At 46.9% G+C, this 11,546-nt stretch overlaps 1 protein-coding gene across 1 annotated transcript; it reads right to left on the bottom strand.

The window, feature by feature from the left end:
* Positions 1-7,260: 7,260 nt before the first annotated feature.
* Positions 7,261-11,301, bottom strand: LOC120686406. Its single transcript, XM_039968607.1, has 2 exons — positions 9,636-11,301; positions 7,261-8,978 (listed from the first exon to the last, which is right to left on the bottom strand). The coding sequence occupies exons 1-2, from the start codon at positions 11,060-11,062 to the stop codon at positions 7,394-7,396; spliced, it is 3,012 nt and encodes a 1,003-aa protein (XP_039824541.1). The 5' UTR covers positions 11,063-11,301; the 3' UTR covers positions 7,261-7,393.
* Positions 11,302-11,546: the final 245 nt, after the last annotated feature.

The following is an 11,546-nucleotide window of genomic DNA, read 5'->3' as shown; positions in this document are numbered from 1 at the left end:
GCGGTAGGGGTACAAAAATTATAAAACCAAAAAAATATTTCTATAAAAAACGATTTTGAAAAATATAAAAATAAAAAAACGCGAGAAATAGCGCGCGATGGCTAATTGGAATCGTGGAGCGGGAGCCGCTGCGACGCCCCCACCTGGGCCTGCAGCTGGGCCGCACTGGGGTTGACGCTGCGTTGCTGCGCCCTGTGCCTGGCACCCGAGGGCGGAATCGAATTCTGCGCGCGAGCTTCCTGGCGCTCAATTTCCGAAATTCCGACCGCGGCACCGCGCGACTCGCGCTCCCGGCCTTGCGTGGGTTCCATTCTTAATTTCTCTTCTTCACGAGTCGAGTTCACGTGACCAACAGACCAAGCAAAGCAATACAGCATCATCTAGTTAAAAAAAATGCAGCATCATCTCTTTTTCTGTCCCGGACTATTTCTCTCTTTATCCTTCTCTTCAAGCTTTGTGGTATACTTGGGCAAACAGGCCACCCAAGCACGGCACGGCACTGCATGACGAAGCACGGCACAGCGAGGCACGCCACGATGCGGCACGGTGGTGTTGTCGTGTCGTGCCGCTTAGTGCTGTGCCGGTATTCCGGTCCAGACACGACACTATGATCCAACAGTGACAGTTCATCTTAAACGATCCAACGATGGAAATGATCGGGCCGCATCGTGCAAGCCCATTAAACCGTGTTGTGCCCGGACTAGCACTACGGCCGGTATTAAGGCCCGGGCACGACACTACCACCAGGCCGTGGCACAGGCACGATAGGCCTCGGCGGACTGGGCCGCGCTTGAGCTAGCTGATAAGTGGCGTTTTTTATTTTTATATTTTTCAAAATTGTTTTTTACAGAAATATATTTTCGGTTTCATAATTTACAGATTTATACCCCTACCGTCCGGCTGCAGGGCGGCCGGCCCCCTGCCGCCCTCCTGCCGGGCGGTAGGGACCTTAATATAAATAAAATTTATTTTTAATCGTATTTTGGCTCTTGGGGGAGGCTGCCGCCCGGCAGCCGGGCGGCAGGCCAGGCAGCCGCCCGGCAGGGAGCGGCAGGCTTCCCTATATAAAAGGCTGAGTTTCCCCCTCCCCTCTCATTTGTTTCCCACGACATCCAGAGAGGGTGAGGGAGGGAGTTGCAGCGATGAAGCCCTGCCGGATTTTGGATCCGAACCGCAGGTAATAAATATTTCTCAACTTTCTCATTCTAAATTTTTTGTATGTTTAATTCTATAATTAGTGAATGCAGAGTAATGGTATTTTAGCGATTTAGGTACTGTTTTTATTATAATTTAGGTAGAATTAGGATTAGTTTTTAGAAAATCCATTTAGGTTTTCATGCATCACCTATTAGGTTTTCATGCATCACCTATTTTGTTCTCATGCATCACCTATTTTGTTCTCAGTTGCGTATGTGTATGAATTGCTAAGTTATACTTTTCATATTCATCTACTTTACTAACGGTTTTTATTTCTATCCAAAATATTTAAAACTACATCTAATGCCGCACTGACGGTCAAGGTTTAACCTGCGGGAGGGGCCTGCCGTCCCCCTGCCGGGCGGCGGGTAGGCCTACCGCCCCGCCACCGGGCGGCGGGTACCTGCCGCCCAGCTGCCGGGCGGCAACCTCCCCCAAGGGCCAAAATACGATTAAAAATAAATTTTATTTACATTAAGGTCCCTACCGTCCGGCAGGAGGGCGGCAGGGGGCCGGCCGCCCCGCAGCCGGGCGGTAGGGGTATAAATCTGTAAATTATGAAACCAAAAATATATTTCTGTAAAAAACGATTTTGAAAAAATATAAAAAACACCTGATAAGTGTACCATTTAGCTAAGTATACTCTGTGGGAGATGGCGAGGCTGTTGGGCAAGAAACAGCCGAGGTCCATGCTGGCCATGGGGCCCTACATGCTGCGGCCTGACAGACCAGGAGCGTACGCCTCCTGAAGGCGGCTGAGCTGGATGATTGTATGCCGCCGGCGAGCTTGAGCTTGAGCTTGAGCGTGGTAGCGGCCGGCGCAAGCTCCAGCGCGCGAGTGGGGCTGCTGTGCAGCAGAAGCAAGCAAGCTCGGCGACTCCGGCATCCTCGACGTGGGTGCCGATGAAATTCCCCCGCGCAAGCATGCTTTTTTTTATATTTTTATTTGAATATTTTTTATGTCTTAAAATTTTGCTTAAAACATTCTTGTCACAATCTTTTGCCTGAATATTTATGCACAATTTACGAACCTAAATTTTGTTATCGTACAACTTATGCACATAATATTTTTATCACATTTTATGCACATAATGTATATTTACATATATTGTATATAAGTTTATATATAAAAAGCTAATTTATGTGCATATTTAGATATGCACATATCTAAATAGGTTCTTGCATGCTCAGTTAATATATTTATGTTCTAAATATATGTCGCACATAATTAACATAATTTAGATATATCTAAATTTGCAACCTCACGCCAGAATCGGTGGTAGCGAGCAATTTTCCGACAGCCCTTTCCTTTCCATTTCTGGTAATCAAGCCTTACTCCCCTTAATGGCTTCTTCCCCGCGCACGCGTTAATTTGGACGGCCGTACTCCACGCATGACACCCCCCGACATACAACTTCTTGATATAACTTTTTAGCATACTTTGTACAAAATATTTATTAGAAGAACATCTCGGAAACACAACATAAAGAAGGTAAACAAAAAACATCAAAAAAAGAAAAAGAAAGATTATACTAGGTATCGCAAAATGTAAAGGAAAAAATTAGAAAGAAAAAGAAAAAAAGAGAAAGTAATTGATACCGAGGCACATCACTTTGGTGTATGCTGATATTAATTAATCTTATTGATAATAGAGTTTGAAATTAAATACATAGAAGTTCATGCCGAGGCCCTCGCATATGCAACTGGTATGAGCATATGGATCCCAACTAAATGATATGGTTTCTATACATCCTATACGCACACGACAAGCATACATACGTTACACAGTTTGCGCCTTACAAAAACCTGTCAACACCCGATTGTAGTTGGATTTGAGGGAAGAAGCTTCATGCGGAAAAGAAAAACGGAAAGGAATGAAAAACAGTTGTAGGGCCACGCACGTGAAAGGGCAGAAATGATTGCAAGCATCCGGATCCATCGCTGCAAAAAGCTTGCTAACGCTCGCTTGCTGGATTGGATTTGGGGTTTATATGATCGTGATTTGGTCAATTCTCTTCGATGCTCTAAAAAAAGAGTTCTATTGGATCGCGCTCATGCTATTGTACGCTTGTGGGGCTAATATGTGAGAGATGAATTATGTTGTTATGAGGTGGTATAGTCAGATCCTAGGATACGTCGACGACTCGACGGTATATATCTCAAATGTTTGGTTGAGCATCCCATAGCGAAGTATTATAAGCTAATTTCATATGTATGATAGCTAGATCACCGGGTGTATGTGTGGATAGAGGTTGATGACACGGTAGAATTTTCGTTACAAGGAAGGACAAGGTCACAACTACAATTACAAGACACGTACGGCACAAAAAAATCACAGCGGCATGGTGTGGCCATCATGAACCTGCGATGTGATTCTGCAGGTAGAGTCTTAGACACATCTCCAACACTCTTTAGTTTAAATATTAATTTGTACTATTTTTCTAGAATAGAATCTCATTTAGAGAAGCATTACAAACATTTTGAACTAAGGAGCATTAGAGGTGCACCTAAGGGTCATCTATTTACACTCTTAGAGTCTAACGAAGAAGGGAATGATGCACACTGGGATGCATCCTTCGATCCACGATTGTGATGCAGCGCGCAGAGCTCATTAGGAGCAATCATAATGAACTTTTTACTCCGCCGCACGATTCGTACAAGGGAAAAAGGCGCAGCATTTGTAACTGCAGATTAGAGAAAACGGAAAAAAAAAAGAGATTTAGCTAGGTATGATAATTAAAAAGAATGCATCCGCTCATTGTTAAGGTATTGATTCAAACTAAAAAGAATTTCAAATTATCTTACTATTACTAATTAGAGGCTCCTTTTAAAGTCTACATGTGAAGCCACCTAGAATCTTAGGTGGGCACTCTAAAAAATAGAGAAATTCTAGAAATTCTTATGGAAAAAACACCCAGCTACATCCGATAACTCTATCATAATAGTCATCAATATGTTATCTTTTACAATAAATTATGCAAATATGCCGTTATGAAAGTAGACTATAGTAACTGCTAAACATGTATCCAAATTACTTGCATCTGTCATTATAAAAGAAATCTAAAGTAACCCATAATCTTCATATAAATTACACACCTATGCCATTATAAAAATAATGCAAATAACTCCCAAATTTGCATATAAATTATCCAATTATATTATCATTAAAAGTTAAAGTAACCCCTAAATCTGAATCTAAATTATATAATTATAACAAAAAATTAAAGTGCACCAATATAAATTCTAAATTACTATTCAAAAAAAAATAGGGCAAGAGTCTTCTCAAAAATTAAAATGCACCACTTTAAATTCTAAATTAAAGTGCAACAAAAAATTATAACCTAGAAAAGGCCTTATAACCTTCGTATCATACTACTCAAACAAATAGGGAAAGACTCTTCTCTAAAATCTAGAAAGTTAAAATTGACATAATTCTAACCTTGCATGACCCCTAGAAGTGCACTTGTGATGAGAGAGAATTAAAGGACACAAAAAAAAGGAAATAACAATAATACAATGTATGAACTGTATTGCTGCATCTATGGATGGAACTTGCATTGCATTTTCTTTTGAAAAAAATACAGCCATATCTGAATCCTTAGTTTCGTGCACATGGTTTAATTATCTCGATATGTACAAGCATATATAACAGCATACTCATATCTTCCAGAAGTAGAGATTGAACAAAAAAGGACTAAAGGCCTGACCATTATGTTGGCAAACTGCAACTCGTCAAATCTTTTTATGTTCAACATGTAAATTGCAATTTACATGTCAAATCTTTTTATGTTCAACATGTAAATTGCAATTTACATGTTGAACATAAAAAGATTTGACGAGTTGCAGTTTGCCAACATAATGGTCAGGCCTTTAGTCCTTTTTCGTTCAATGTGTGTATGGAACTACTCTTCTCAGGCTCCTTAGATTATACCATTCTCCTTAGGTTCTTTGTGTTGAGCACGCAGTGGTGGAGTGGTTGGGGAAGCAGAGTGACCCGGGGCCGTGGCAATGGAAGTAGACATGGCTGCAGGCACCTGATCCTGCGTGAACGTGTGGCTGCACACAACCACCACGCGGCGAGATGGACTGAAACGAGGAGCTGCTGCGGCACACCAATGTCCCCATCCTTCCCTTCTCGCACGCCTGGAGGAGCCGGCGCGGGGCGAGGTCGCGAGCGCGCGGGAGGAGCCGGCGGGGACGCTAGAGCGGGGAGAGGCCGGCGGCGGTGGAGGCGAGGGCGGGCGCGTCGGCGGCACGTGGTGGAGGCTGAAGAGCGAGGGGAGCAGTGGCACGGTCGGTCCGAACCGGGGAGGCCGGGGGCGCCCGGCGAGCTCGACGTCGAGCTCGGAGGTGCTTCAGTCGACGGGAAGGGGAGCGACAACGACGCTGGGGACCTCTCCACCCTCTGCGGCGAGACGGCGACCCGGCGGGAGGGAAGGACGCCCGGCGTCATGTGCATCGGGGAGGGCGGCCACTGTCGCATGGGGAGAGCTGCTGACGGCGTGTTATTGGGGAGGGCGGTCTTGGTGGTATCCCAGATCGGACGAGTAGCGTGACTCACCGGCAGCAAGGGAGGATGAGGGGGCTTGACCGCCCACAGCCCGGGTTCCAGCGGCGAAGGAGGGAGGGAGGAGATGGATCGATCCGCCTGAAGCTCGAGCCCCAGCGGTCGAGGAGGGAGCGAGGATCTGGTCGGAGGAGAGGCCAGCTCCATCCGCCCGTAGGCCGTGCCGTCGGGGTCGTGAGGCAGGGGTCAGGGAAGCGGCGGCAGTGGAGTAGCACAGGGGTGGGCGGCTGGGGTCGGAGGAGGTGGTGGTGGTGGCCATGCCGGAGCGTGCGGGGAGGAGGAGGCAGGGGCGCACGGGGGCGGACAAACCGTCAGCCAAGCGGTCGGTCATGGCCTCATGGGGAAGGAGGTTGAGAGATGAGGCGGGTCGGAGGAAGGGGAGGGATGGAGGGCCGAGATCTTATGGGATGACGATAGGACGGCTGAGATACAAAGATGGCAGACGCACGGGAGGCAGACTCAGGAGGGATCAACAGACTGACTTCTTTTTATGTAGTATAAGTAGTAGAAACCTTATTTTCATATTGATTCTAATTATCCCGTGCAGGTTGATACGCTAGTTATGTCTGAAAATAAATTCTAATTAATTATTCCCTCTAGTGTAAACATTGAACTACTCACCTAGATCTTATTTTAGAAATATATAGACCTTTATATCGATGTCAGACTCCTTGGAAAACTAGACTAGTTGTATTGATGTCAGGCTCAAATATAGTGTGCATGAACAATTATATATACTAGTCTACCAACTCGTGCTCCCGCACGGGCTAATTAGAGTTATTTTAAAAATAAATCATACAATTAATAACTATACTTATCTATCTCACACACTCATATCTATTGAATATTCTAACACATATTATAAAATATATATTTATCATAATATAGTTGTAATAGATTTTATTTTGCACCACACCTCCATGTGTGTAATTAAACTATTTATTTATGAATTAGTTCTTATCTCTTTCGTCGTACATGAACACAGTGACACTTATCGTGGGTAGTATTTTTATATACATGATAATATAATAATGATAGAAATTATAATTTAGAATTTTATATTGATATACTTTAAAATTTTATTATAATTATATAATTTAGATTTAAATTTAGGGGTTACTTCAACTTTTAATAATGACATAATTGGATAAATTATATACAAATTTAGGGGTTGTTTTGCATTATTGTTTAATAGCATAGGTGGGTAATTTACATGAAGATTAGGGGGTTACTTTAGGTTTTTTTTATAATGCGGTAATTTAGATGCATGTTTAGTGGGTTACTTTAGTCTATTTGTATAATGACATAGGTGAGTAATTTATTAGAAAAATAACAGATCCTATGACAATTATGATTAGAGTAGTTAGATGGATGACCAGATGTTTCTGATTTTTATGAGAATTTCTAGAACTTCTCTATTTTTTAAAGTGTCCACCTAGTATTCTAGGTGGCTTCACGTGGAGGCTTCAAAGGAGCCTCCAATTAGTAATAGTAAAATAAGATATTAAAAAAATATATATAGAGAGAGAGACATACAAATTAAATACTGGACTAGCTAGATTACAATGACAATGATATACTGGTGCCTCCAGTTGTCGTCACGAACGGCTGGTTTGCCAAATAAATGAACTAGAGGAGCTGCTGGCTTGGGTTTGGCTGGATTGGCTCCTCTACCTCCACAAGAACAGAGCTGCATTGGTGTATTGCTGTGTCATTCCCCTTATCTTTCTGCTTCGGCTGTTTGTTTCTCTTGCTGATCCAGGAGAAAAAGAGATGGATTGCCATGTAGGCCGCCACGGCTATGACAAGAACGAAGACATACACAGATGTCTTCCACCCTCTGTTTGAGCCGGCTGCGTAGGCACCTAGGAGGCCAAGCAGATCCAGCACAATTGTTGTGTTCATCACAAAATGCCACCTCTTGAGCTCTGTATCCTTTACCAATATATTCTTCGGTAGCAGTAGGAGCAGGATGACCACAATGGATGCCATGAACGAAGTGGAATTGCTGTAGAAGAAGGCGAGGTACCGGGGCCTCCTGTTGTCATGCATGACCGGGTTGCCGGCCTCGTGCCCATCACCGCCGCTCTGCCAAGCTCTGCCTGGCGGTGCCAGGCCGGCCTGGTAGGTGACGCTTGCCACAAGGATTCCTAGCAGCATGAGGTACTTGCGCTTGGCATGCATGTCATGTTCTTCATTCTTCTCTTTCTTTTTCTTGGTGGCCTCCATTGCTTGTTCTTGTGTCGTGTTGTTGTCGCCGGTGGTGGGCGCCGCCGGTTGTGCGCCGCTGCTGCCCACGAAGAAAAACACCAGGAACAACAGTCCTATGAAGAAGATGACCACTGCCACCAGCACGAATGTGTAGATGGATGTCTTGAGGTGCTGTGTGCTTCCGGCGGCGTAGGCGCCCAAAAGGCCGAACAATCCTGCCGCCGTGCAGACGGATAGCGCGTGGCTTCGAATGGCTGGCCTGTACAGGTTGGGGTTGACGAGGAGGAGGATGAGGGCGAGGGACAGCATGTAGCTCACCGTGTTGCAGTAGAAGAAGGCCTTGTAGCGGCGCGGAAAGTTGTACAGGAGGATCGGGTCGCCAGCGTGGTGCCCGGACTGGTCGTCTTGGAGCAGGAAACCACCTGGAGGAGTGAGGCCGGCTTGGTAGGTGATGGTCGCCACCAAGATCGCGAAGAGGAGCAACCGCTTGCGCGTCTTCTCCACCAACTCATCACCCTCTTCCTTGCTTCTTCTGCTCGTGTTCTCGTCCAGCGTGATGAAGATGACATGGATCACCACATAGACGAGGACGGCACCGGCCAAGGCCATGGCGTAAATGGAGGTGCTCACATCCCGGCTGCTTCCGGCGGCGTACGCACCGATGAGGCCGAACAGGTCCAGTATCATCACTGCCTCGAGGACATGGTGCTTTAGCAGAAGCTTCTTTTGGGCTAAGATGGTGGCGACTAAGGACGCCACGAAGGAAACCGAGTTGCAGTAGTAGAAAGCCCTGTAGCGCCCGACATTCGTCGTCATAAGGATTGGGTCACCGGCCTTGTTGCCGTTCATGTTGTCCTGCCAAAAACCACCCGGCGGGTTCAGCCCTGCTTGATAGGTAATTGTCGCCGCAAGAGTGGCAAGAAGCAGGACAAGAGATCGAGCTTGTTCCACTGCTTTCTGCTTCTCCGTTATCTTTTCTTCCTGAGGATTAGCTTGATCCGCCCTGATTTGGAGAAATTAAAAGATTTTCAACTACAATATTTGTCTTTGGAACCAATAATGAATGCTAACTATATTGGCGGTTCTCAAACTTGTCTCGTACTATCATTTAGGACCATAAACTTTCAAAATGCATTTCCAGATCCCTGAACACGCCACAAGCATCATCACTAGTAAAAAAAAACGTGGGGAGGATAAGTACTCTGATTCTAGTGTTAAATTTCATCATTCCCACTGCCGCATCTTCTAGCGCTCTCTTCAATTTCATCCTAGACCATCGCAAGAAGCCCCACTTACTAACCAAAAGACACACACTCATGGACATGTAACAAGTTCTTGGGTCAAAAATTCCATCTGATAGTCTAGTCACAAAATTCCATTTGAGAGTTTAGGGACCCTTGTGGCACCTGGTGGCAAATTTGGGACCTAGATGACACCCCCAAGACGTACAAGTTTGCGGACCTAAAAATATATTTTGAGAGTTTCAAGGTTTTAGATGACACACTGTGACAAGTTTGAGAGGTTAAAATATAATGCATTTTGAGAGTTCGGGGCAGAACCTAGATGACAGCACATCAAGAAAGTTCAAGGACCGGTTATGCATTTTACTCCTAATGATTATTGCATATGAAGTTTCAGGGAGAACCTCTTGGTATAGTACCTGCCATTCCTGTTGTCCCCACCATCATTTGTTACTACTGCTGGTTTTGCTGCTGATTTTTGCTTCAACATGGCGTCGTTGGCCCAATCAACCAATTTTTTACCAGTCTTGGTCCTGCTTATCTTGGAAGCAGCCCAAACAAGCAACAGGAGGAACGAGATGTATACCAGGACGGCACCAACCAAGCTGACCACGTAGACGGTGGTGTCGGTCTGCCTGCAGCTGCCGGCGGTGTAGGCGCCGATGAGGCTGACCAGCGCGACCACGATGAACACGTAGGCATGTGCCTCCCGGAGCTTCCTGTTGAGGAGCGCCACGATGATGAGCAGCGACGCGGCGAATGACATGGTGTTGAAGGCGAAGAACGTGGCCAGGCGCGCGTGGTGAAGATCCTTGAGAATGGCGTCGCCGGGGCGGTGGCCGTCCTCGCCGCCGCCCCAGAAGCCCCCCGGCGTGCCCAGCCCGCCCGCGTACGTGACGCTCACCGCGAACGTCGCGAGAAGCATCAGGACCTTGCGCTTGCGGATCGCTTCCTTGTCAGACCGCGAAGCAATCACCGCCTCGTTGAGCCGGTGTCGGAGTTGCCACCAGCCAGCAGGCTGCTCTTCGCGTCTACCGGAGCCGGAGTCGGAGTTGTTGCCCGGCAGGGAACCAATCATCACCTCAGGCTCAGGGGGGCGCCTATCGACTTGTTCGCGTACGGGAACACTACCGGAGCCGGAGCCGCCGGAGTCGGTGAAGCAGGCCACCCCCACCTGATAGAGGAGGTAGGCGACGACGCCGACCACCAGCAGCGAGGAGTAGATGGTGGTGAAGGTGTCCCGGCAGGTGCCGGCAGCGTAGGCTGCCATGAGGCTGAGCAGGTCCAGCACCATGGCCACCTGCAGCGGCCGGACGGCGACCCAGCGCCAGCGGCCGTCGTGCTTCTGGTACTTGCTGACGAGTTGGGAGGTGGAGGCGTCCTTGTCGTCGAGGGAGGCAAGGATGAGGATGATGACGATGACCACAAGCGACGCGGCGAACGCGGTGGCGTTGGAGTAGAAGAAGACCAGGTACCAGTGGCGGTGGGTGTCCCGGATGATGGGCTCGCCGGCGAGGTGGCCGGCGGACGTGTCCTGCCAGACGTCCCCCGGCGGGCTGAACGCGGCGGCGTACGTCACCGTCGCCACCAGCGTGGCCAGCAGCAGGATGTACTTGCGGAGCTCCTTCATGGGGTCATCAATCGTCGGCGTCGTGGGATCCTCATTCTTGCCCTTCTTGGTTTCTTTTTCTTGCTGCTGATTGGTATCATTCTGGCTCTTGTTGTGTGCACGCTGATCGGTGTTCTTGCTTTGGGTGAGTTCCTGTGTAACCTTGGCGAAACTGATCTGTGTTTGTTTGGTGGTAGTAGGAAGAAGCTCCGTTTCCGGCATGGAGGCAGGAAACATTGTTGGCGCCTCGACCTCGAGTAGGACATGGTCTGAAGCTCTATCTGCTCAGATATATGAGGGGCTGTTCGTCAGCAAGGCAAAATATGATGAGTTGAGCTGCCATCATCAGCATGATGATCCAAGATAGTTTTGGGGAAGCTTCCAAAATTCGAAGGAATGCAAAGTCGATGGTGGGGTGCTAATAATAACAAGATAGTTGTGAGGTAGCGCAGCCTGAGTTGGCTGCCTGCGTAGTTTATTTGACATGAGCGACTTGCAAGTTTATATTCTTCAGAGGTTTTTATTACTCTGAATGTATTGGTTGTCGTGAGTGATGTCGACCACGCACCCACCATCCATATAGTATTGGTCATTGACTTTGACTCTGGATGAGGATGGTTTGGTTGTATTGGTTCTGATTAGGGCTGTGTTTAGATTCGCAAAACAGTGGTAAAAAGGGTCACATCGGACACTGTAACACACTGTAGCACTTTTCGTTTAT

This window comes from Panicum virgatum, chromosome 8N (genome assembly GCF_016808335.1).
Source record: "Panicum virgatum strain AP13 chromosome 8N, P.virgatum_v5, whole genome shotgun sequence".
Lineage (NCBI taxonomy): Eukaryota > Viridiplantae > Streptophyta > Magnoliopsida > Poales > Poaceae > Panicum > Panicum virgatum.
Note: the sequence above shows the minus strand (reverse complement) of the source record. Positions and strands in the feature narration are given on the sequence as shown.

Bases quoted from the DNA above. Each gene is read 5' to 3' on its own strand.
- LOC120686406 (XM_039968607.1), bottom strand. From the start codon at position 11,062: ATGTTTCCTGCCTCCATGCCGGAAACGGAGCTTCTTCCTACTACCACC. The intron at 8,979-9,635 runs GTACTATACCAA...TCTCCAAATCAG, and splicing joins GGGGACAACAGGAATGGCAG to GGCGGATCAAGCTAATCCTC.